The 24,735-nt window shown below is 49.9% G+C and overlaps 1 protein-coding gene across 3 annotated transcripts in view; it reads left to right on the top strand.

The window, feature by feature from the left end:
• The window catches only part of Eng (endoglin), a 30,663-nt gene that overhangs the window by 5,088 nt on the left and 840 nt on the right, over window positions 1-24,735 (top strand). For 2 of the 3 annotated variants that reach the window (XM_090330692.1, XM_090330693.1), the window contains exons 2-15: window positions 2,140-2,291; window positions 12,709-12,849; window positions 13,894-14,056; window positions 15,481-15,525; window positions 15,657-15,822; window positions 16,099-16,225; window positions 16,631-16,805; window positions 16,942-17,081; window positions 20,100-20,237; window positions 20,584-20,628; window positions 21,880-21,996; window positions 22,373-22,624; window positions 23,543-23,603; window positions 24,549-24,650. In XM_090330692.1, coding sequence (XP_090186818.1) covers window positions 2,140-2,291; window positions 12,709-12,849; window positions 13,894-14,056; window positions 15,481-15,525; window positions 15,657-15,822; window positions 16,099-16,225; window positions 16,631-16,805; window positions 16,942-17,081; window positions 20,100-20,237; window positions 20,584-20,628; window positions 21,880-21,996; window positions 22,373-22,624; window positions 23,543-23,603; window positions 24,549-24,650 — 1,824 coding nt within the window. Of the gene's footprint in view, window positions 1-2,136; window positions 2,292-12,708; window positions 12,850-13,893; window positions 14,057-15,480; window positions 15,526-15,656; window positions 15,823-16,098; window positions 16,226-16,630; window positions 16,806-16,941; window positions 17,082-20,099; window positions 20,238-20,583; window positions 20,629-21,879; window positions 21,997-22,372; window positions 22,625-23,542; window positions 23,604-24,548; window positions 24,651-24,735 lie in introns of all 3 variants that reach the window. The other variant, XM_090330691.1, reaches the window with a different exon arrangement.

Raw genomic sequence — 24,735 nt, 5'->3', positions numbered from 1 at the left:
TACACTAACTCATAAGCCAGACCCTGGGTCCAAGACCCAGCTGGTCAGCCATGGTGGATCTTGCCTGCCCAAGCCTCTGTCTCTCCATTTGCATAGGAGGTAATTTAGATGGACTAATACCCAAGGAACCAATGCTTAAGAACCAGGGGTAGCTGGGTGTGGTGGCTCACGCCTGTAATCCTAGCTACTCAGGAGACTGAGATCTGAGGATTGAGGTTCAAAGCCAGCCTGTGCACGAAAGTCCATGAGACTTATCTCCAGTTAATTACTAGAAAACCAGAAGTGGTGCTGTGGTTCAAGTGGTAGGGTTGTGGCCTTGAGCTAGAGAGCTCAGGGACAATGCCCAGGCCCAGAGTTCAAGCCCCATGACAGAACAAGAAGGAGAAGGAGAAGGAGAAGGAAGAGAAGAAGAAATAATAATAATAAAGGGGTGAATCATCAGAGGGAATGAAATAGCAAAAGAGGGCAATATCCCTTGTCTCAGCTTCACTCCCGCCTTTAGGCAGGAGATTCTACAATGACTCATGTCCATAAAATAACCATGAGAAGTGTCATATGCCCTGTCTTGTGGAGTCCTCCCAACAGCCTGGAAGGATTATTTGGCCCCTATCCTTATTTATTTATTATTTCTTGGTGCTGGTATGGGGCTTGAACTCAGGACCCGGGCATAGCTATCCTTCAGCTCTTCTGCTCAAGGCTGGCTTACCATTTGGGCTACATCTCCACTTCCTGCTTTTTGGTGGTTTACTGGAGATAAGAGTCTCAGACTTTCCTGCCCAAGCTGGCTTCAAACCTTGATCCTCAGATCTCAGCCTCCTGAGTAGCTAGGATGACAGGCATAAACCACCAGCACCCAGCTGGCTTCTATGCTTATTGTCATTCTACAGGAATTCTCAAGTTGCTCCTCAAAGTTATGCATAATAACTGAATCTCAGGCATCAGGTTTGAGATTCAGAGCCAGGTTGTCCTGGCTTCAGGCACCTTAAATACCATACAGCCCACTCCGTAGTCACTGGCACGTTCAGGATAAGACTGGGCTTCACTAATGGGTGAATGTCGTAGTTCTGCTCTTCATCCAATTATGGAGCCTGAGGTTGGTGTTGTCATGGCAAAGAGCAGCCATCTTCCATCCTTCTCTGACTTCCGATGGTCTGAGCCCAGCAAGCTGTGGAAAGGTGGGGAACGAGGCCGGCTGAGGCTACAGAGCCATGGGTGCAGGAGGAGGCAGCCTGCCCCCTGCTCCAGCCGGCGTCAGCTGGCTGTGAAGCCAGGCCCTCCGCACCCATCTTTGATCTCCAAGAAAACAGGAAGTGAGCGCGACAAGATGGAGACACAAACTTCCAAACAGTCTCCCCTTCTCTGTCCTCTTTCCCTCCTCCATAGCCCCCCTTCCTCCGGCACATTCCTCAGGACGAGGTGTAGGGGCCTCATTTCCTCTTCCTCCTTTGCTGGGTCAGGGTGACATTCCATTCCTTTCCCTCAGGACCTGTGCATTTCCGCACACCACGGGCTCCCCCACTTTCCCCCCCCCCCGCCCCCCGCCAGCCACAGGCTCTGAGCCCTGATCCATCACCTCCTTCCACTCTGGGTGACCTCAGAGCTCTGTCTGTCACCTGGGCTCAGATGACTCTCATCCTCCCACGGCCACCTCAGAGACAGGGTGGAGAACCTTTGCCTCCTCATCTGAGCTCACCTTCCTTGAATCTTGGGTCCCCAAGTGCGTCCTGCCGGACAGTCATGGGAAAGCTCAGGGGAAAGCTTAGAGACTTCAGAGACACAAAGTCTTTGTAGGATAATGATATTCCATGCAATATGTGGGGTAAGAACTTTCTCAAGCTGGACACTGGTGACTCATGCCTGCAATCCTAGCTAATCGTGGTTTGAAGCCAGTCCATGCAGGAAAGTCCACGAGACTCTTTTCTCCAACTAACCAGCGAAAGGCTGAAAGTGTGGTTCAGGTGATAGTGCTCCCGTCTTTATCAGAAAAGCTAAGCAAGAGCTGAGGCTCAGAGTTCGAGCCCTAGTACGGGCACAGGAAGACCTTAAACCTCATTGGAGGACCAAATCCTCAATTACGAGCTACAGCCCCAGCCTCATGACTTGTTCTCCACTGACCCTTCTCCTGTTCTTCTCCAGCAGGTCTTGCAGAAAAAGTCCATTGTGATCTACAGCCTGTGGACCCCAAGAGGGGTGAGGTGACATATACCACCAGCCAGGTCCCTCATGGCTGTGTGGCTCAGATTCCCGATGCTGTCCTTGAAGTCCACGTCCTCTTCCTGGAATTCTCAACCGTGAGTGCCCTGGCAGAAGTCAGGAGAGACCCCCAGAGGCGTCTCTGGGGCCTTGAGATGAGGGGTGACTTTCTATGGCTCTCCCTGGGGCAGTGGGCAAGGCTTCAATAGGGCTTTGCCTGGGGTCCCGGCGTGGTATTTCTGATGGCGGGGACTGGCTGATCCCCAAGTGCAAAGTGAGCTGGTGCCTGTGACCCTCTGGTGAGGGAGTAGTCACAGCCTCTGGGAGAGCTTGGCTTCACTTCAGGCGGCTGGACTGTCCCATCAAATATGTGGGACTGTTATATACCAGTGGATCACCCCTGTAATTCTAGCTACTTATGAGACTGAGATCTGAGGATCACAGTTCAGAGCCAGCCTGGGCAGGAAAGTCTATGAGACGCTTATCTCTAAATGACTAACAAAGAGCCAGAAGGGGAGCTCTGACTCAGTGATAGGTCTTGAGTGAAAAACAGACAGCGCCTAGGCCCTGAGTTCAAGTACCAGCAGGCACGCATGTGTACACACACACACACACACACACACACACACACACACACACACACACACACACACACACACACACACAGAGTAACCGCAACAAATAGCCTCTGAGATCCAAAGGCATCAGGACCAGCCTGGAGATTGGTCTCCAGGAGAGCCCTCTGGAGACCTTTCTTTATCTATATTTATCTCTTAGAATGACACATGTGTCACTACTTAGGACCTGTTGGGTGCTGGGTAGGGCTTAGTATCTACCAGACACTGGGCACGTTTCAGGGATGAAGCTTATTGAGGATTTCTCTGCCAGCATCTGGTTATTATTCCCACTTCTCAGAGGAGGAAACTGAGGCTGGCCTTGAGAGGTGAAGCACAGGGTGGAGGCCAGAGCTCACATCAAATTCTCTCCAGAGACTTCAGGGCCAGGCTGTCACCTGTTCTCCAGGGAATCTCAGCACTCAGGTGGAGCTGGCCTGCTTGGGCTGGAGGCCATACATGGCTGATGTGTCGTTAAGTCCTTCGAGTGATTTATCAGTCTTCATTCAGGGTGGACTGTGGCCGACCTGCCCCCAAAACTGTTGAGCTGTTTTGACATTTGTGCAGTGATAAGAAGGTGCCCAGACCACCAATATCGAGGGGCCCTGCTCCCCACCGCCCTGCCAGCCATGATGGCTGTGGGTTTTGATAATTCCAGAGTTTCAGAGAGTGCCAAACAGTTTCGGTGGTTTTTTTATAGGCATTGTAATTTGTTTTTGTAATTTGCTAATGACTTGGAAAGTAAGATCACCTTCTGTAAATTCATCTTGTTTATTCTGACATTGGGTCCTGACCCTCTTCTGAGTCACTGCGTTCTCCTGACCATAATTACCCAACAGCAGGTCAGAGGAAGGTTGGTCAGGAGTGCAGCCAGTAGTGGGAAGAATGGAGAACTCGTGTGTGTGTGTACGTGCGCGCGTGTGTACATATATGTGCACTCGAATGGGCGCCTGTACTGGGGCTTAAACTCAGGGACTCACTCTTGCTTAGCTTTTCCCCTTAGCATTGGCACTCTACCACTCAAGCTACACATCCACTTCTGGCTTTTTGCTGGTTAATTGGAAATGAGTATCTTAAATCAGTCTATCTGGTCTGGCTTTGAACTGAGGAGCTGAGATCCTCAGGTCTCAGCCTCCTGAGTAGCTAGGATTTACAAGCATGAGCATCACTGCTATGTCAGTAACTTTCAGTCCAAGGATTCTTGAATTCATGACAATAGAAATCTCCCTTTCCTCTTCTGAGAACTCAGTTTGTAGTGCACACAACTTAATTTGAGGTCAAGCATCGAGGTCTTGGATGCAAGGGCTATATGTTTGAGGAGATGGCAGAGAATGCTGGAGCCCAGCAGACCCAGGATCTAGTCGTGGATCTGTCACGGCCAGCACCTTGCTTAGTGGCTGATATGTACAAGGAGAATCCACACATACCTTTGCACATGAAGAGTTTGGCAGCAGCAATTTGGGCCCAGGGCATGCATACCTGAAAGCTGTACAGTGTGAGCTGGTCTAGCTAAGCACTGTGGTACATTCCTGCAGTCCTGGATACTCAGAAGAATGAGGCAAGAGGATCATTTGAATCCAAGTGTTACTACATTGTTCAGCATGGGCAATGTAGTAAAAACCCTGTATCAAAACAAAAGAAATCAAAGCAACAGTGCGTGTGTGTGTGTGTGTGTGTGTGTGTGTGTGTGTGTGAGAGAGAGAGAGAGAGAGAGAGAGAGAGAGAGAGAGAGAGAGAGAGAGAGAGAAAGAGAGAGAGAGCGAGCACGAGAGAGCGAGCTCTCATGCCCTGAAGTCAGACAGTCCTCCAGTTGAACCTTGGCTAACCTCTCCTTTGTTTTGTTTTCTCTTTCTGTGCTTGTAGTGGAGCTTGAACTCAGAGCCTCACACTCACTTGGCTTGCTTGCTCAGCTGGCACTCTACCACACTCAAACCATTCCTCCAACCTAAAGTTTTACTGATTCACTAGAGATGGGGTTTCACAGACTTTCCTGCCTGGACTGACTTAAAATAGTAATTCTCCAATTTCAGCCTCTTGAATAGATCATAGGTAATAGATTATAGATTATAGGTAAGAGCCATGGCATATGGCCTTGACTAACTTCTTAATGTTACATCCCTAGACTACCTCTCCAAACCTTAGTCTTCCCATGGGAAGATAATAATAGTTCCTGCCTCACAGGGTTGCTGAGAGATTCCTGTGGGACAAGGCCTATGTTGGTCCTGGCCTGGGTGCTGTCTCTGAGCTTCATTTTGCACAAGGTTAGCACTCTACCACTTGAGTCACGGTGCCATTTCCAGCTTTTTCTGAGTCGTTTATTGGAGATAGGAGTCTTATAGGCTTTCCTTATAGGCTTTCCTTATGTGACAATCAGATTTCAGTCTCCTGAGTAGCTAGGATTACAGGCATGTGCCCCAGTCCCAGTTTTTTTTAATTTGTTCTTTTTGTTTGTTTTGCCAGTTCTGGGGCTTGAACTCAGGGCCTGGGCACTGCCCCTAAGCCTTTCTCTGTGTGTTCAAGGCTAGTGCTCTGCCACTTGAACCCACAGTGCCACCTCTAGCTCTTTCTTAGCATTGTATTAGAGATAAGAGTCCTGGAGGCATGCGTGTGGCATAGTAGTAGACTACTTGCCTGGCATGTAGATCAGCCCTGGGCTCCATTCCTTGGTCCCACATACCCAGAAAAGCACTAACTAGCCTTGAGAAAGCCCAAGGACAGTGCCTAGACCCTGAATTCAAGCCCCAGGACTGCCCCCCCACCAAAAAAAAGTCTTGGGCTGGCTTTGAACCACAATTCTCAAATCTTAGCCTTCTGTATACAGGTGTGAGCCACTAGTGCCAAACTCATTTGTTTGTTTTTTTTTTTTTAATGCCATGACTGGGATTTGAACTCAGGGCCTGAGTTTGCCTCTTGCCTTTTTCATTCAAGGCAGATGCTCTATCATAAGAGCCACAGTTCCACTCCAGCTTTTGGTGATTAACTGGAGATAAGAGTCTCCCTGGACTTTCCTGCCCAGACTGGCTTCGAATTTGTGGTCCTCAGATCTCAGCCTCCTGAATAAGTAGGATTGAGGTGTGAGCTACCAGTACCTGTCCACCGGCAAAATTCTGAACTCAGAGCCAGGCCAGAGCCAAGTCTTCAGGTCCAGTAGATGCGGCAGTCATTGCTGTTGATGTCAGAGGACTAATTCTCACCGGTACGTGCTAGCACTCATCCTATCAGCTGACTTGTGTGAATCTCAAAGGTGATCCCTCTCATAAAGATGGCACACATCCGTTTTCAGTTTCATGGAGCTTCACTGCCCCACGAATGGGCTTGGCCTCTTGTCCCACAAACATACCCATGATCCTACCCTGCAGCCTTGGTGTGGTGGGTCTGGAGCTTCCCTGAGGGGCACCTTGCTTTCCTGGCAGCCCCAAGAAGGTTCATGGCACCACAGTCCCCCTCTACCATCCCTCCCCAGATGCTTGCTGTCCCTGCCTGGGGTAGGCATCAAGGATGCAGGCAGTAGAAGCAGTCCCTGTCCTTGAGCCATACATAGGATAGGAAGGGGGCATCCTTGGACCCTGGATGTGGAGAGAAGGGACATTAGGGGAAAAGGTTCTGTGTTTAGCTGGAGAGTGGGGTCAAGGGCACTAGGCCAAGAGCACTGCGTGTACAAAGGCCTAGAGCCAGGAGCGGAGTGTGGGCACAATGTCTCCGCAGCCGGCCTGTTCCCTCCTGACCTATGGCTGCCTTTGTCAGCCCCTGGCACAGAGAGATGGCGTTCTCATCTATCCCTGTGTGACCTCAGAACTTGCTGATTTCCTGTGGGTAGTGCCCACCAAAATCCCCATGGAAGCAGTGTGTGTGTGTGTGTGTGTGTGTGTGTGTGTGTGTGTGTGTGTGTGTGTGTGTTAAGGTGGTCGGCAGGCACACACAGGTCAGGGGCTTCTGGGTAGGGATTTTTATCATGCTGGGTCCCTGAAGGGCAGGCCGGAGCCTGGATTCCGGGAGGGGGCCGAGGTCACATCCTGATCTTCAGAGACAGGAAACCGGCTGGTGTCTCAGCAATTCCCGTCAAACCGACAACACAGGTCTCCTGTCTTCTAACAAACTCCAGCAGCCAGGCTGGTCAGCTGCTGATTCACCCTACTCCTGGGCAAACTTGGAAAACCCATGAAACCCCACCAACCCCTAAACAGGAGAACTGGCCAGGTCCTAGCACCGACTCAGGGCTGTCCAGGGGGAAGGCAGGGCTGCAGAGGCAGACTGAGCCATGGAGGCCCTCAGCTCCCCCACACTGTCCTGGGAAGCTGAGAGGGGCTGTGGAAAGCAGTGTGGCCCTCAGACCCAGGCAAGGGTTCCTGCCCTGGGCCCAGAATTAGTGGCCTCTGTCTGGCCCTCACAGGCTGAAGGGCTATGTGTACCTGGAGCCTCACTTCTCCAGCTGGGATGGGTGGCCAGTACGGCTGAAGGCCTTGCCCACTTGGTGACCAGCCTCCTGTCCAGGCTGCATGGGGTCTTTCTTCTTCCAGCCTCTAGAGGAGGCACTACCTGGCTCATGTGGACTCCTTTGTTCCTAAGGGTGGTAGAGTCTGTTGTCCTGGGTAAAGGTGTGGCACAGCTTGGGTTTCTGGGCTGGGCTGTCCACATGTGGGCTCTTGAGCTTCCTTGCTGTTGCCTTGAAAGCAGGATGGAGAGAGGGAGGTGGCTGGAGCCAGTTTTGCCTTCCAGTCCCAGGCCTTCCAAAGACGGGCAGGGCTTAAGGAAGGGGCTAGACCTGGGTCACATAAGCTAAGCAGGGGTTCAATCTGTCTTTCACCATTTCCTCAGTTTCTAGCTGAGTCAACTTGAAAATGGATATGGGATGGATGATGGATGGATGGATAGACAGGCAGATGAATAGATGAACAATGGAAGAACGAGAGGGAGGAGAAAGCCTATATGAATATATATAGAATATATGTGAATATGTAAATATATCCATATATATATATAAACACACACACACACACACAAGTGGATTCTCATAAGCCAGTAAAGTAGGTGTATTGTGTGCCCCATTTTCCAGATCAGAAAGCTGAGGTCCAGAGTCACAGGCTGACCCTGATTTGAAGTTGGGTTTGTCTTCCCGTCGTGACCCTTCTTGTCCATACTGGGACTGCAGAGTTGAAGGCTGGAGGGCCGCCTGTGGGCTGGCCCTGAGAGGGCGGGGGTTGCAGGCAGCCCCAAGGCTCCACTTCAGAAGAATTGCTGGAAGCGACTTTCTATAAGCGGCCACTAGCACTCAGGAGCTCCTCACCGAAATCCCTCCTTCCCGCCACCAACCTCTGCCCAACAATGGCATCCATGGGACACGGACACAAAAATAGAAACTGGATTTCCCACCCTGTGGCTCAGGGAAGGGGCTGGGGCAGGCCCAGGCTGGCAGGGACAGGGGCAAGGGGCTGGTTAGCCTGCCTTGTCTTGGCTGGGTCCCAGAATCCCCTGGAGCCCATCCGGAAGACCAGGAGCCCAGGCAGGGCCCTTTGCTGCTGGGGGAGGGAAGAAGGAAAGTGTGTGTGTGTGTGTGTGTGTGTGTGTGTGTGTGTGTGTGTGTGTGTGTGTGTGGTGGGTGTGTACTATGGGAGGGAAATGTTTGCTGTGGAAACCTGCGAGGTTTTACTATAATGAGTCGTCCTTCAGCTAGGCCTGAGGGCTCAGACACCCTGAGCACCCCACTTTCCAGCCTCCTTGAGTTTCCAAACTGCTCATATTCTGTGCATCCTAGCTGGGAACTGCCTCAGCACCCAACATTCCCCAACTCTACTGGAAAGGATTTCATGACAATGGAGAGTTGTGGGGTTTTGTTGTTTGTGTGTGTGTGTGTGTGAGTTCTAGAAGAAGAGCGGAGTGTTCTGACATGTTTGTGTCTGATCTCTGACCCTACAGTGACCAGATCCTGACCTCTACTTCCCTTTATTATCTTCCTGTATCCAAAACCTGCCCGGAATTTCTGCCCCATCTTGTATTAGCCCCATTTCACAGAGGCAGAAGTGAGACACAGCGGGAGGGCAGCAGGATTGATGAAGCAGGGCTTTATCCTGTTTACTCAGGGCTGCTCTCCTGCCTGCTGCAGGAGTATCCAGGGAAGGCAGTGATGGTCTCTTTGAGTGTGTGTGTGTGTGTACTAGGGTTTAAACTTAGGGCTTCAAGCTTGTTTTTACACTCAAGGCTGGCTCTCTATTTGAGCCAGCTCACTTGAGCCACAGCTTTACTGTCTGCTTTTTGGTGGTTAATTGGAGATTAAGGGTCTCCTGAACTCTCCTGCCTAGTCTGGCTTTGAACTTTGCTCCCCAGATCTCAGACCTCTAGTGGAGCTAAGAGTAAAGCTGTGAGCCATCTGCTTCCAGCAAATATTACGTTGTTTTGTTTGTGCTAGTCCTGGGCTGAAACTCGGGGCTTCACATTTTCTATTAGCTTTTGGTTGGTTGGTCTACTGTTTGAGCCATATTTCCATTTGGTTTCAGTCTTTCAAAGCATGGGGCCTGTCTGCTTTCCCCTATATGCACATGAAGTTCTCTCCTTTACTAAGGAGATGATGGTGTTTTTGAGCCATATTTCCATTTGGTTTCAGTCTTCCAAAGCATGGGGCCTGTCTGCTTTCCCCTATATGCACATGAAGTTCTCTCCTTTACTAAGGAGATGATGGTGTTCAAGATGGGTGGGGAGAGCTCAGGAATGGAGGACTGAGAAGGAAGACAGTCCTGAAGAAAGCTGCCTGCCCAGTGGTCAAGCCCTGGCTCATTTGCTCTGGACTCCTCCACTCACCCTTTGCCACTCACCCTTGGCTCTCAGCAGCTTCCCTCCCTGTACCTCTAGATGCCCACCTGTGAAATGGGAATCCCTGTTTTGGTTAGTTGGCATGGCTACATGCTCAGTGCAGGGCCAGGCATGAATGAGGTTGAACAGTGAGAAATAACTGAGATGCAATTAACTTTCAAGTGATTTACTAAGGCAAAATTCACCCATTCACAGAGGACAGTTGAATGGGTTTTGTATAGATACAGAATTGCACAACCAGATCCCATTGTTTGTGCTAATAACTCACGATGTGTCCAGGACAAGGATGCCGAGTCAAGTCCGGTTTTCCACACCACTCAAGCGAATTGTGCTTTGCTGTGCTCAGTTGTAAGTAACGATTTTTTTTTTGCCAGTCCTGGGCCTTGAACACAGGGCCTAGCACTGTCCTTGGGCTTTCTCAAGGGTAGAGCTCTACCACCTGAGCCACAGCACCATTTCTGACTTTTTTCTATGTAAGTGATACTGAGGAATTGAACCTGGGTCTTTGTGCATGAGAGGCAAACACTCTATCACTAGTCTAAACTTCTGGCTCCATCAAGTAGTGATTTTAACTACAAACTGAATTATTAGTTCTGGCTGAGCACTGGTGGATCATGCCTGTAATCCTAGCCACTTAGGTGGCTGAGATCTGAGGATTAAGATTTAGAAAAGCTAGCCTGGACAGGAAGGCCCATGAGACTCTTATCTCCAGTTAAGCGTGTGCGCACGCGCGCGCGCACACACACACACACACACACACACACACACACACACACACGGTAATAGATCTGTGGTTCATGTGGTAAAGCACTAGTATTGAGCAAAACTCAGAGATAGTGCCAAGGCCCTGGGTTCAATTCCCAGGAACAGCACCAAAAAAGAGGTGAAGCGGGGACTAAAAGTGAGAGGCTATTGTTTGCTCCTTTTTTGTTGTCTTAAAGAGCACACTTGCTCACAGAGAGGACGTAGGGTGCCATTATTGAGTAATGGAAATATTTCTGTGCAGATTTTTCCAGAGACTGAAACACTGTCTCTGGCTTTGTGACACTGCTCCAGGAAGTGGCAAGGAGATGATTAGAAGCCTAATGCAAAAACTTTCCACTGCTGTGTCAATTGGAAATAGCCTCTCCTGTGTCATAGTTCACAGGAGATAGAGGAGACGTCTGGGCTTGCAGTTTGGCTGCTGGCTTTTGAGAGCTGCTGGGGTGGGGGCTAGCGCTGGCATCTGTTTGAAGAAAGCATTTGTCTTTGTTCTGTGGTTTTCAAGGCACTGAGTTGGGTCAGGCTCTGTGCTCACCTCTTAATCATACTCTAGGCTTAGAAAGTCTTACAGCAAAGCAAAGACCATTCGTGTGTGTGTGTGTGTATGTGTGTATATGTACATGTTTGTTTGTGTGAATGTCAGTAGTGTGGTTTGAACTCAGGGCCTTATGCTTTTATTTAGCTTTTTTTTGTTCGAGGCTGGTACTCTACCACTTGAATGCCCTTCCAGCTTTTTTTCCAGTTCTGGGGCTTGAACTCAGGACCTGAGCATTTTCGTTGGGCTTTCTCAAGGCTAGAGCTCTACTACTTGGGCCATAGCACCACTTATGGCTTTTTCTATGTATGTGGTACCAAGGAATTGAACCCAGGTCTTTGTGTATGGTAGGCAAGCATTCTACCACTACCACTAGGCCAAACTTCTGGCCCTCCTTCCAATATTTTATTGGTTAATTGGACATAAGAATCTCTGCTTGGAGGGCTGGGAGTTTGGCCTAGTGGTAGAGTGCCAGAAGTGGTACTGTGGCTCAAGTGGTAGAACATTAGCCTTGAGAAAGCCCAAGGACAGTGCTCAGGCCTTGAGTTCAGTCCCCAGGACTGGCAAAAAAAAAAAAAAAAAAAAAATCCCTGGGCTGGCTTTGAACTGTGATCCTCGGATCTCAGCCTCCTGAGTAGCTAGGATTACAAGCGTGAGGCACCAGCACCCAGCCATTTTAGTTATTTAAAATAGGCAAAGATGAATAGCCAACCTAGAAGACTAAACTTTTTTGGTGCTAAAAATGGAACCTAGAGTCTCCTGTATGCTGAGCCATACTCTTAATCTTCAGGAGAACAAATGTGGACGTCATGTGATGACTGGAAGCAGTGGTCTCCAGGGACACCCAGAGACAATGGGGAAGGAAGGTCACTAATTCCCGGCATCAGGCACTATCTGTTGTATAGATGGATGGTCATAAGTCCAGCATGCAGCAGGCACTCAAGAAACAATAAATCTTGCCAGAAGTGATGACTCAATGTCTGGAATCCCAGCTGAGGTGGAATGATCTCAAGTTCAAGTTCAAGGCTAGCTGGGGCTTCATGGGAGATCCTGTGAAGAAAAGAATGAAGGAGGGAGGGAGGAAAGGAGGAAAGGAAAGATGAGAAAGAAGGTGGTGGGGCAGAGGGAGAGAAAGAGAGAGAAACTATAATCCTAACTATCCAGGAGGTTGTGGTCTAAGGATGAGGATCATGTTTCAAAGCCAGCCTGAGCAGGAAGGTCCATACAATTATTGTCTCCACTGGAGACAAAAGACTGTGGCTCTTCTTCCCTCACCTTCTTCCTTCCTTCCTTCCTTCCCCCTCTTCTTCTTCCTTCTTTTTTCCTTCCTCTTCCATCTGCCCCCACACCCCTTTGTCTTCATCTTGCCAGTCCTGTCTTGAACTCCCAGCCTGTGTGCTGACGCTGAGCATTTTTACTCCAGGCTAACACGTATCCCTTCAACCACAGCTTCACTTCTGGCTTTTTAGTGGTTAATTGGAGATAAGTCTCTCAGACGTACCTACCTGGGCTGGCTTTGAACTGGGCTGGGATCATGAGATCTCAGCCTCCTGAGTAGCTGGGATTAGGTGTGGGCCAACAGCCACCTGGCTTTTCTTAATTGACTGTTCATGTACTCAGAATGCATTTATGTATTTTCTGGGCATGTCTGGAGGGCCAGGCACTGCTCTGCACACAGGTCCCAGGTGACAGAGGGGAGCAAGGAGAATGGAGTGGCAGCCAATGGTAAACAAGCCACTCTTCTCCATGTGCGGTCTGACGTGTGTATAACTGCTATGTGTCTCCTGCTTCCTTCCCCAGGAGGTGGCACAGCTTGAGCTGACTCTCCAGGCATCCAAGAATAATGGCAGCCAACCTCAAGAGGTGTTTCTGGTCCTGGTCGTGAACAAGACTACCTTACTACAGCTCCAGGCACCCGGGATCCAGCTGCACTTGGCCTATGTGAGTACACTGGCCCTCCAGACCCCGTCCTCCCTTCCTGTGGGCCAGGCCAGCGGGACAGTTGGTCCCAATTGATAATCCATCTACTAATCTTTTCATTGTAGTTGAAAATGATACAAGGCCTATAATCTGAAAATACATAAGCACAGAGGGAAAGGGCTTCGAGGTAGCTAACAATGTGTCCATAGCAGGTAGGGTTAGGAGAGATTGGTTTTGTTATTGGGACTTCATTGAATTTGCAAGAGTTTCTCTAGTTGATGTGGTTCACATTGGAGGAAAAACAAAACCAAAAAATCCTGGTGGTTATACCTGTAATTTTGTCATCCTAACTACTTAGCAAGCTGAGACCTAAGGATTGTGGTTTGAAGCAAGCCCAGCCAGGAAAGCCAGATGTGGAGGAATGACTCAAGTGGTAGAAAGTGAACCTTGAATGAAAAAAACCAAGGGAGAATGTGAGGCCCTGAGTCCAAGCCCCAGTACCAACGCGCACACACGTACACACACACACACACACACACACACACACACACACACACACACCCCTCAAGTCTTAAGTGTGAACTCCAGTCAGGATAACTGGCTTTGTTCTATGGCAGGGGTTCAGAGCTGGAGGAAACAGGGAAGCCTGAGCGGTTGCCAAAGTTGTCAGTTACAGCCAGCGCCCCAGGGTAGGGACAGAGCAAACCACCAAGCAGAGAAAGAAATCCAGGAGGTGAACCATGGCCACACTACAGTGTCCCTACATACTGGCACAGATGCTCAGGGAAAGGACACCCCTAAGAGGCAGAAGGGAATGGGGACAGGCCCGGAGTGTATTGGGATACAGACCCAACCCAAGAAGTTAGGAGAGCCGCTGGGGTGAGGCTGTGAGACTGACAGATGGGCTTGGGAAGGAGCATGTGTGGAAGGGAGATGGGAAGACCTGGCTGAGGTGGAAGAGCCCTGTGGGAGGGTTTGGACTGACGACGCACCCGTCAGCCTTGGCAGTCTCAGCCAGACCACTTCCTGCATGTGGCAGGGACTCAGTGCGCTATGTCTCCGCAGAACCCCAGCCTGATCATCTTCAAAGAGCCTTCAGGAGTCAACGTCACACAACTATCCTTGTCTGTCAACAGCCAGATCCTTGAGTGGGCAGCTACAAAGGGTCCCATCTCCTCAGTCGCAACACTGGAGGACCCCAGCAGCATTCTCCTCCGGCTGGGCCAAGGTCAGCTTCTCCAGTGGACTCTCTGGGCTCAGGTTCAGTTCTGGAGGAATGGAAGCTCACATAAGCATGGGATGTGACTTGTTCTAGGTCACACACAAGTCAATAGCCTTTAGGAGGCAGTGATTACTTCTTTATCAAATATCAAATTGAGTGTATGAAATGCTAGACTTTTTTTTTCCAGTCCTGGGGCTTGAACTCAGAGCCTGAGATCTGTCCTTGGGCTTTCTCAAGGCTAGAGCTCTACCACTTGATACCAACACAACTTCTGTTTTTTTTCTATGTATGTAGTACCAAGGAATCAAATCCGGGTCTTTGTGCATTCTAGGCAAGCACTCTTACCACTAGGCCAAACTCCCAGCCAGCCCTAGATTAAAAAAATTAAAAATAACCAACAAACAGAAACATAAAACTGCCTATAGTTCATGCCTGTATTGTTAAAATACTCAGAAGGCTGATATCTAAGAACTGAAGTTCAAAGCCAGCCAGCTGAGGCACACAAGTCCAAGAGACTCATCTCCAAAAAAACCAAGCAGGGAAGGGAAAAGGAAGTAGAGATATGGCTCAAATGTCAGAGTGTTAGCCCTGAGTGAAAAAAGCCAGGAAGAATGAAAGGTTCCCAAATTCAAACCCCAATAACCAGTACCAAAAGCAAAGTACAAGGATATGTGGCTCAAGTGATATAGCACCTGCCTAGCAAGTGTTGAAGCTCTGAGTTTTAACCTCAGTACTGCTACTACCATTATTTAACAAAAAAAAAAAAAAGGAGGGAGGAGTATCTATTTTGGCTAGTCACTGGTGGCTCATAACTAAAATCCTAGCTACTAAGGAGGCTGAGATCTGAGGGTTGCAGTTAAAAGCCAGCCCAGCCCATGCTCTAGTGGTAGAGTGCTTGCCTATCATGCATGAAGCCTTGGGTTTGATTCCTCGGTACCACATACATAGAAAAAAGTCAGAAATGGTGCTGTGACTCAAATGGAAGATTGCTAGTCTTAAGAAAGCTCAAGGACAGTTCCCAGGCCCTTAATTCAAGTCCCAGAACTAGCAAAAAAAAAAAAAAAAAGCCCAGGCAGGAAAGTCCATGAGACTTGTATCTCCAATTAACCACCAAAAACTGGAAGTGGTGCTGTGGCTCAAAGTAGTAAAGTGCTAGCCCTGAACAAAAGAGCGCAGAGATAGTGTCCAGGCCCTGAGTTCAAGCCCAATGACCCAACCAAAAAAAGGAGTGGGGGAATGGACCTTGAATGCAACTATTATGTGCCAAGTTGGTTTTAAGACACTTGGAAATTCTTTCAGGTTTGGGTAAATTCTGTAAAAAAGATTAAAGTAGAATGGTGTGCTGGGAGGCAGCGGGACTAGATCCCTACTATGTGCCGCCTATACTATATGCCACGGGATCCAGCTTCATATTAACTCTTTGTTGACAGACAAAGAATCAGAGTCCTCCGACCATTCACAAGGGCAGCCAGCAGGTATGCGGTGGAAGAGAGATTTGAACCCGGGTCCTCCTAAGCCTCCAGCCTGTGATGCTCTTTGGCAGGGGGCTCTGTGGGAAGGGTAGGTGGGGGCTGTTTGGAGGACTGAAATGCCCCTATCTTCACAGCCCGGAAGCTACCATACTTCTGTCTGCCTGAAGACCATCAGGACATGGGCCGTACCCTTGAATGGCAGCCACGGGTCCCTGTGCCCATCCTGGGCTGCCGCCTGGGTGGTGTGACTGGCCACAAAGAGGCCCACATCCTGAGGATCCTGCCTGGTCCCAAGGCTGAGTAAGGGTACCCCCCACACATACCCCTCTTCATTCCCCACCCCTCCAGCACCAGCCCCACTCCAATCAGACACCAGACCATGAAGCCCTGCCCGTCGGGATCCCCCATGCTCTCCTCCTGTCTCCAGGCCCCTCCCACACAGTGGGTCTACACCTAGTTCCAGTCCCAGGCCAAGTAAAATCCTGCTCACCCAGGCCCCATCCAAGCTCCCCTGTTTATCCCTTCATCCCCTGCCACTGCCCAACGTGTACTGACCAGGCCGTCTGTCCACTACAGGCCTCGGACTGTGACAGTGAAGGTGGAACTCAACTGCACATCTAGAGGTCTGGATGCCATCCTCATCCTGCAGGGACCCCCCTACGTGTCCTGGCTTATCGATGCCAACCACAACATGCAGATCTTGGTGAGCCCCAAACCCCTGACTTCTTCTCTCACGCTGCCCTGCTGAACCAGCACTCAGGACTGAGCCCTTACCCAGGACAGTCCTTCTGCACCCCACACATTGCCTCAGTCCATCAACTGGTTTTCCTTGAGACATCCGCCTAGAGGCTACCTTCTCAGGAAGCCCCCTCACCCAGCCCACCAGATTGAGGAAGACCCCTGTAGAAATGAACTGGTTGAGTTGAAGGAAAAAACAGAAGCTAGAAGAGAGGGCAAGGGTGGCCAGGCAAAGGAAAGACAGGTGTGGCGGGAAGAGCAAGTGGGATTGATAGCTGGTGCCATCTTGGCTGCCCTGTGGTGCTTCGTGCTGTCCCCTGCCTCTGAGTCTGGCTGTGACTTTCTGGCCTGCCTTTCTCCACACTTGCAGACCACTGGTGAATACTCCTTCAAGATCTTTTCAAAGAAGAACATCCATGGATTCGTGCTCCCAGACACACCCCAAGGCCTGGTGGGAGAGGCCCGGGCTCTCAATGCCAGCCTCGTGGCCTCCTTCGTGGAGCTCCCGTTGGCCAGCACTGTCTCCCTGCGGGCTCCCAGCTGCAGTGAGTTCCTGCCCCTGCCCTGCCTTTCCGCCCTACCCCTAAAGGATCACTGGCCAGTCTGAATTCTCCCATCTGTAATGGGGGGACAGGAAGTAGCTCAGTGACTGTCCTCCTGGCCCCTCTCTGCTGCCCTCAGGTGGTGAACCACAGACCTCACCGGCACCAGTTATGACAACCCCGCCAGAGAGATGTGACCCTGACCTGCTTCGGTCCCTGATTCGGCCGAAATGCACCAATGGTGTCATGACTTTGGTACTTAGGAAAGACCACCTACAGGTAACAGAACACAGGTCTCTTCCTCTGGTGACAAGAACAGCAGGTCTCTTCACCAGCCCAAGACTCTCAGGGGCCTAGACCCAGGCAGATAGGCTGGACGCGCAATGCAGGTTGATTATGGTACTTACCACTTGAGAATTGTGGTGGTTGACAGGCAGAGCTCACAGCAGCTTATAGTAAATACTCCGTGAGTAACGCCAGCATACTTAACATGGTGGCGCAGTCTAGCTACTCAGGAGGTAGAGGTGGAAGGATCAAGGTTCAAAGCCAGACTGGATGAACAGAGTGAGACACAATCCTATTTACACTTCCCAAATATCCAGAGTGACAGACAGAAGACATGCAGCCCAGCTCTTTTCCCCTGAGATAGGTCTTGCAATTTTTTTTTTGCCTTGGCTGGCCAAAAACCATAATCTTTTCACTCTCTGCCCCATGAGTAGCTAGGATTATTAAGTGTAAGGGACCTTGCCAGCTATTTTTAGAATTTTTGGCATTTGTAACTTATTAATAAGCAAGTGCTATTTTATTATTTTGATATGCCATAATTAACTATTAGCTATTTAGATTGTAATATCAATATACATAAAATGTCATTGTGTGTGGAATTTTTTTTTCAGTCCTGAGGTTTGGATGCAGGGCCTGGGCTCTGTCCCTGAGCCTCTCAATGCTCCCTCTCCCTCTCCCTCTCCCTCTCCCTCTCCTTCTCCCTCTCTCTTTCCAGTCCTGGGTCTTAAACTCAGGACCTGAGCACTGTCCTTGGGCTTTCCTCAAGGCTAGTGCTCTACCACTTGAGCCACAGCATCACTTCACTTCCCGATTTTCTATGTATGTGGTACTGAGAAATCAAACCCGGGTCTTTGTCGATGCATTCTACCACTAGGCCAAACTCTGGATTCTTTTTCTTCTGCCAGTACTGGGTTTGAGTTCAGGGCCTATGCACTGTCCTTGGGCTCTACCACTTGAGCCATAGCACCACTTCTGGCTTTTTCTATGTGTATGGTACTGAGGAATTGAACCCGGGTCTTCATGCATGCTAAATAAGCACTCTATCACTAGGCCAAACTCCTGGCCCTGGATTCTTAACACAGATTTCCACATGAGTATGATTGTGGAGTCAAAGTCTGATTTTTTTTTAATTTAATTTCATTTAATTTTTGCTGAGACTTAACTCAGTGCCTAGGCTCTGTCCCTAAGCCTCTTTGTGCTCAAGGCTAGCACTCTACCACTTGAGTCATAGTGCCACTGTGGCTTTTTCTGTTTATGTGGTACTGAGGAATCAAACCTAAGGCTTCATGCATGCTAGACAAGCACTCTACAACTAAGTAACACTCCACGCCAGAAATTTTGATAAAGCCCACAGGCTTTCCCTGCAACCAGACTGAATTTTCACTGCTGTTTCAGAGCATTTCTACTTTTCTCCAGATTGCAATTAAGAGCAAAACAAAGACCCACAACAAACTTTTGTCAATATGGGAGGTAGAACATAGTATTCTATTCTTGTTTTGTTTTTAGGTGATTCTCTGGCTAGTAAGTATGCATGTGGCTAAGGGGGAGTTATAATAGCTTCTCTTTATTGTTGAGGCTTGATTTGGGGGCAGGGGGCAGGCTTGAATTCAGTCTGAGCATTGTCCTTGAGCTCTTTAGCTCAAGGCTAGTGCTCTACCACTTTGCGCCACAGAGCTACTTCCTTGATGATTTTTGTTTTATTCGTTCATTTTCTTGTGCCAGTCTTGGAGCTTGATCTCAGAAGAGCCTGGACAGCATCTGGGCTGGCTTGCCACCAGAATCCTCAGATCCCAGCCTCCTAAGTAGTTAGAATTATAGGTGTAAGCCACTGGCACCTGTCTTAATTTTTTTTTCCATGTGTGCATGAAGATCCTGGGCTTGAACTCAGGGCTTGGGTGCTGTCCCTTAGCTCTTTCTGGTCAAGGATAGTGCTGTACTTTTGGCTCTCAGTGGTTAACTGGAGATAAGAGTCTTGCGGACTTTCCTGCCTAAGATAGCTTTGAACCATGATCTACGGTTTGTTGTTGTTGCTTTCCAGTCCAGAAATTTAACTCAGGGCCTGAGCATTGTCCCTGAGCTTCTTTTTGCTCACGGCTCGCAATCTACCATTTGAGCCATAGTGCCACTTCTGCCTTTTTTGTTTGTTTGTTTATTTGTCTTAGGGCTTGAACTCTGGGCCTGGAAGCTATCCCTTAGCTCTTCAGCTCAAGGCTATTGCTCTACCACTTGAGCCATCGCATCAATTCCTGTTTGCTAGTGGTTAATTGGAGATAAGAGCCTCACATACCTCCCTGTACTTCCATGCTTCCATGCCCGAGTTGGCTTTGAACCATGATCCTGAGATCTCAGCCTCCTGAGTAGCTAGGATTACAGGCATAAGACAATAGTGTGGCTCTTTTTTCTGTTTGTGGTGCTGAAGAATCAAACCCAGGGCTTTGTGCATACTAGGCAAGTGCTCTACCACTAAGCCACATTCCCAGCCCATTATATCCTTTTTATGTAGAAAAAAGTGGCTCATGCCTATGAAATCCTAGGTCCTCAGGAGATGGAGATCTGAGGATTGCAACCATCCGAGGCAGAAAAGCCCAGGAAACTCATCTCCAATAAACCACCAGAGCACCCGGAAGTGCAGCTGTGGCTCAAGTGGAAGAGTGCTAGCCTGGAGCAAAGAGCAACTCAGGGACAGCATCCAGGCCATGAGTTCAAACCCAGGACTGGGAAAAAAAAAAAAAAGACAATGAGACTCCATCTGCAATTAACCAGCGCAATGCTAAACTGGAGATGTGACCCAATGATAGTGTGCCAGCCTTAAGTAAAAGAAGCTAAGTCAGAGCAGGAGACCCTGAATTCAAACCCCAGTATCATAAAAAAAAAGAAAAAGAAGAAATTAATAAAGCTTAAGTAGTGTAGAAAAATGGGGGGGGTTGGGATCCTTAGATGGGTCCTCAACGCTGAGAACCCCCTTCAAGGATCTCAGGGCATCCTGACAATGCCACCCTCCCCCCACCCCAGACCATGCACTGCACCATCGTGGGCTTGACCTTCTGGGACCCTCACTGCCAGGCTGAGGACAGCAGTGACCACTTTATCTTGAGCAGCACCTACTCCCGCTGTGCCATGCAAGTGACAAAACACGTGGTCAGCAATGAGGTGAGGGCAGTGTGTTCTTGGTGCCTCCCAGAGCCTCTAGGCTCAGGGGAACTGGGGGTGGGGAGGGCGTGGCAGTCCAAGCTTGGCCATCTGTTGGCTCCTTGCTCCCATCCATGAAATAAGTGTGTAGAGTGGGACATCACTGGGGGTCCTTTCTGGCTCTGACCAGGGCCTGAGCACTGTCCTTGGACTTACCACTTGAGCCTCAGCACCACTCCTGGCTTTTTACTATGTATGTGGTACCGAGGAATCGAACCCAGGTCTTTGTGCATGCTAGGCAAGCACTCTACCACTAGGCCAAACTCCCGGCCCTCTGACCAGCTTTTTTTTGTCTCTGTTTCCACAGGTGTTCCTCAATTACCTGTCCACCTCAGGCCCCTCATCACTGAAGGTGAGATGGACAGTCACCATGCTTCCCTCCTGGTCTAGCATCTGCTGCCTGCTGGGGGGCGTAAGAGCCATTCCTAGATAGGAAGGGGACAGATCTCAAGAAACTCAGACCCAGAGCCTGCCAAGCCCAGGAGCTCCAGTGAGCCTCAGTCTCCCCTTACGTGCTGTTGAGGGTTTTGCTCTAAGCTTCAAGTTAGAGGCTTTTAGAACCTCTTGGCTGTTGGCCTTGGGCTTAATCTACCTGGGCCTAGAGGTAAAAACTGTCATAAGAAATGACTTGCTTCTGGGCCGGGAGTTTGGCCTAGTGGTAGAGTGCCTACCTAGCATGCACGAAGACCTGAGTTCAATTCCTCGGCACCACATACATAGAAAAAAGCCGGAAGTGGTGCTGAGGCTCAAGTGGTAGAGCTCTAGCCTTGAGAAAATCCAAGGACAGTGCTCAGGCCCTGAGCTCAAGCCCAGGACTGGCAAAAAAAAAAAAAAAGAAAGAAAGAAAGAAAAAGAAATGACTTGCTTCTTTAGGTGCAGTGGCTCACGCCTGTAATCCTAGCTACTCAGAAGTCTGAGATCTGAGGATCCCGGTTCAAAGCCAACCTGGGCACTAAAGACAGTTACTCTTATCTCCAATAATCACTAGAAAAGGGGAAATAGGGCTGTGGCTCAAGGGGTAGGGCAGTAGCCTTGAACTGAAGAGTTCAGGAGCAGTGCCCAGGCCTTGAGTTCAAGCCCTAGAACTGCTCCTACCCCACCAAAAGGGGGGGGGGGGAAAGCAAGAAAGAAAAGAGAAATGACTCCATCCCCCAGAGGACACAGGAGCTGCCATTGGGGTAACAGGGAAGTTCTTGATAAATCAGGCTCTAGATTACATCTAAAATCTTAACATTACAGATTACATTTGTAATCTTAACTAATCAGGCGGTTAAGATCTGAGGTCAAGGTTTGAAGCCAGCCTGGACAGGAATAGTTGATGAGATTCTTATTTCTAATTAACCAGCAAAATGCCAGAGTAGAGATATGGTTCAAATGATAGAACACCAGCCTTGAGTAAAAAAGCTAAGTAGTTCATGATAAATCTAGCTTTAAAAAAAACAAATATGATTTTATTGTCATTAAGGTATTGTGCAGAGGGGTTAGCGTTTTATAAAAGATGAGGAGGCCACTCTAGGCCACAGTGTGTAGTGACAGCCCCCGCCCCTTGCCTTCCTGGCTGGTGCCACCTAGACTGACCCAGCTCCTTCCTGTTCCCCCGCAGAAAATGGTGTACTGCATCGACGAGGACAGCCTCTCCTTCCAGGTGGACCTCTACCTCAGCCCCAAATTCCTCCAGGCCTCCAGCACCATTGAGCTAGGCCAGCAGGGCTTTGTGCAGGTACTTGGCAGCCGAGCCCCACAGTTCCCCCAACTCGGCATTCTCTGTGAATCTGAAATCTAGCTACTCGGGAGGCTGACACCTGAAGATCACAGTTCAAAGCTAGACCAGGCAAAAAAAAGTCTGTGGGACTCTTATCTCCAATTAACCTCTGAAAAGCTCCAAGTGGAGCTGTGGCTCAAGTGGTAGAGTACCACCCTTGAGCAGAAAAGCTTAGGGACAGTGCCCAGGCCCTGGGTTCAAGCCCTACTACTGGCACGTGTGCGTGAGCACATGCATACACACACACACACACACACACATATACACACGTGCGCATGCAAGTACACACACAGAGAACCCCTGCTACTCCTTGTCCCTCTTACCTCCCATGCAGGTGAGCATGCATCCAGAGATTCCCGAGGCTGCACTCCAGCTACTCAGCTGCTATCTGGATTTGGGACCAGAGGCGGACAAAGTAGAACTCATCCAGGGCCAGGCAGCCAAAGGCAGCTGTGTGAACCTGCTATCCCCAAGCCCCAGTGGCGATCCACGCTTCAGCTTCCTCCTCCGTGTCTACATGGTGCCCACTCCCAGGGCTGCCGCCCTCACTTGCAACATAGCCATACATCTTGGGGCCAGGATGAAGGTAAGTGAGGCCTGGCTAAGGCTCAGCTCCAACGTGGCTTCCAGATGTGGGGTTCTAGGCAGGCGTGTGGCAGCCTAGTGAGAAGTGGAGATAACTTATGAGACAGCCACTCTTAGGCACATGGCTTGGCATCTGGCTGTCAGAGGTACACCTGCTGCCACTTTACAGCTTTCTGGGGAAGTTGCTGTGTCCTGACATCAGAAAGCTATGCGGCTGTCCATCCACTTATTATTCCATGTATTTATCCATCCGCCTATCCATCTGTTCATCCATCCATCCATCCATCCATCTATTCACCCATCCACTTGCCCACCAATCCAGTTGTCCATTCACCCACCCATCCACTCGCATATCCAGCCATCCATCTTTCCACATTGTCATCTGTCATTCATTCTTCCCTCAGGAATCCATCCCTACATCCATCTGCTACGATCACCACTGTGCTCACTGAACAGATGACCTTAGGGAAGAGGGACAACAAAATCCTGATTTTTCTGCCTTTGCTGACATCAACACTTTACTGTCCAGTGCCCTCCATTCTCAGGGCACTCAGTCCTAGACACACCCACCAGGGTCACCCCAGGTCTTGTACACAGAAAGCTCTCCAGTATTAGAAACCTCAGTGGTTATGCTAAGAAGCCTTCAGAGTCACATTGAACGGGCATCTCCTTGAGCCAATGAGCTCAGCTCCCTGGATAGGTTGGTTCCCACTCTAAGGCACACACAAGGGTAACGAATACTGAGCACCCACAAAATTCATGGGGTAACTTCCAGAGCACACCCCCCCCCAGGCCTTGTCCAAAAGCTCCCAGCTAGCAAGTGGTAGAGGGGGGACACTTGGCAAGGCTCCAGGTGGGGCTGTGACACAGAGCTAGGAAAGTCCCAGCCCAAGACTGAAACATACTCTTCCTCCTCCAGGATGCCTACGAGCCTGTCTTCAAGCTTGTTTCCAAGCACCTGAACATCATCAGTCCTGCTGGTGAGCGCCCACTCGTCCTTTTAGGGTTGTTCCAGGAGCTGGGGGATCGGTGGACAGTTAGAGACCACTGTTGTGAGCTGCGCCCAGCACACAGCAGAGAATCCAAGGGCTTCTTAGGCCCCAAGAGCTAGAGCAGGAAACAGCAGGCTGCGTCTTAGGGATGGAAACATTCACATCCACCCTGGGAGTGGGGCCCCACTCCCAGCCCCTGGCTCAGTCCTCTTCATCTTCTCAGAGGCCAGTGGACCTTACTGCAAATGGGGGCTCCTGGTTGGAATATCAAAACTTTGGGCATGGTCCTTCCCAAGGACCTCAGCCTAGCACCTTCTAGTCCCTTTATGAGCTCCCCTGCGCCCAGACACTACCAGGCAAGAGCCCCTGATGCTCTTGGATGAGAGGCATCTGCCATTCTGTGCTCCCCCACCCCCAGCCAAGATGAAGAAAGCAAAGCTAATGACTCCAGTGCATATGGCAAGTCCGAGGCCTAAGGGGGGGGGGGCATCAGGCCCAGAGACACAGGCCACAGAGTATGGAATGAGTCCGAGATCCAGGGACAGTCTTAAAAGATGCTCTAGCATATTCCTTCTAGTACAGGGCTCAGAGAGGGGCATGGGCTGACCTAAGGTCACAATGTGGAGCAGAGTAGGCTGTGGACTCCCTAGGCCTCTTTTATTCTATACCATCTGTACTCCCTAAAAAAAAAAATGCTTCTCTGCCAGCCTTAGGAGGCAGAAGCAAGGTCCAATAGGCCTGGCTGGGATGATGGTCAAAGCTTAGCTCTGGTGCATGGAATAGATGAGACTGAATGAAGTTCAGACTTCGGGGCCAGTGGCTGGGAGGATCTAGCACACAAACCTATGCTAGCCAGCACCACGGGGTAGCCCAGGGCCAGGACCAGGGCAGAGAACGGCACTCACTGTGGCCCACCCTCCCTTGGTCTCACAGGTAAAGGCCTCGTCCTGCCCGCTGTGCTGGGCATCACCTTTGGCGCCTTCCTCATCGGGGCCCTGCTCACTGCGGCCCTCTGGTACATCTACTCGCACACACGTGAGTATCTCAGGGACCAGCAGTGAGCACTCAGGGCCCTTCTTTCCCCAACCACCCACGGGTGCCCGGGAGGGAGTAGGGACTC

Source organism: Megascapheus bottae, chromosome 3 (genome assembly GCF_031878675.1).
Source record: "Megascapheus bottae isolate mThoBot1 chromosome 3, mThoBot2.hap1, whole genome shotgun sequence".
In the NCBI taxonomy this organism is placed as follows: Eukaryota; Metazoa; Chordata; class Mammalia; order Rodentia; family Geomyidae; genus Megascapheus; species Megascapheus bottae.
Note: the sequence above shows the minus strand (reverse complement) of the source record. Positions and strands in the feature narration are given on the sequence as shown.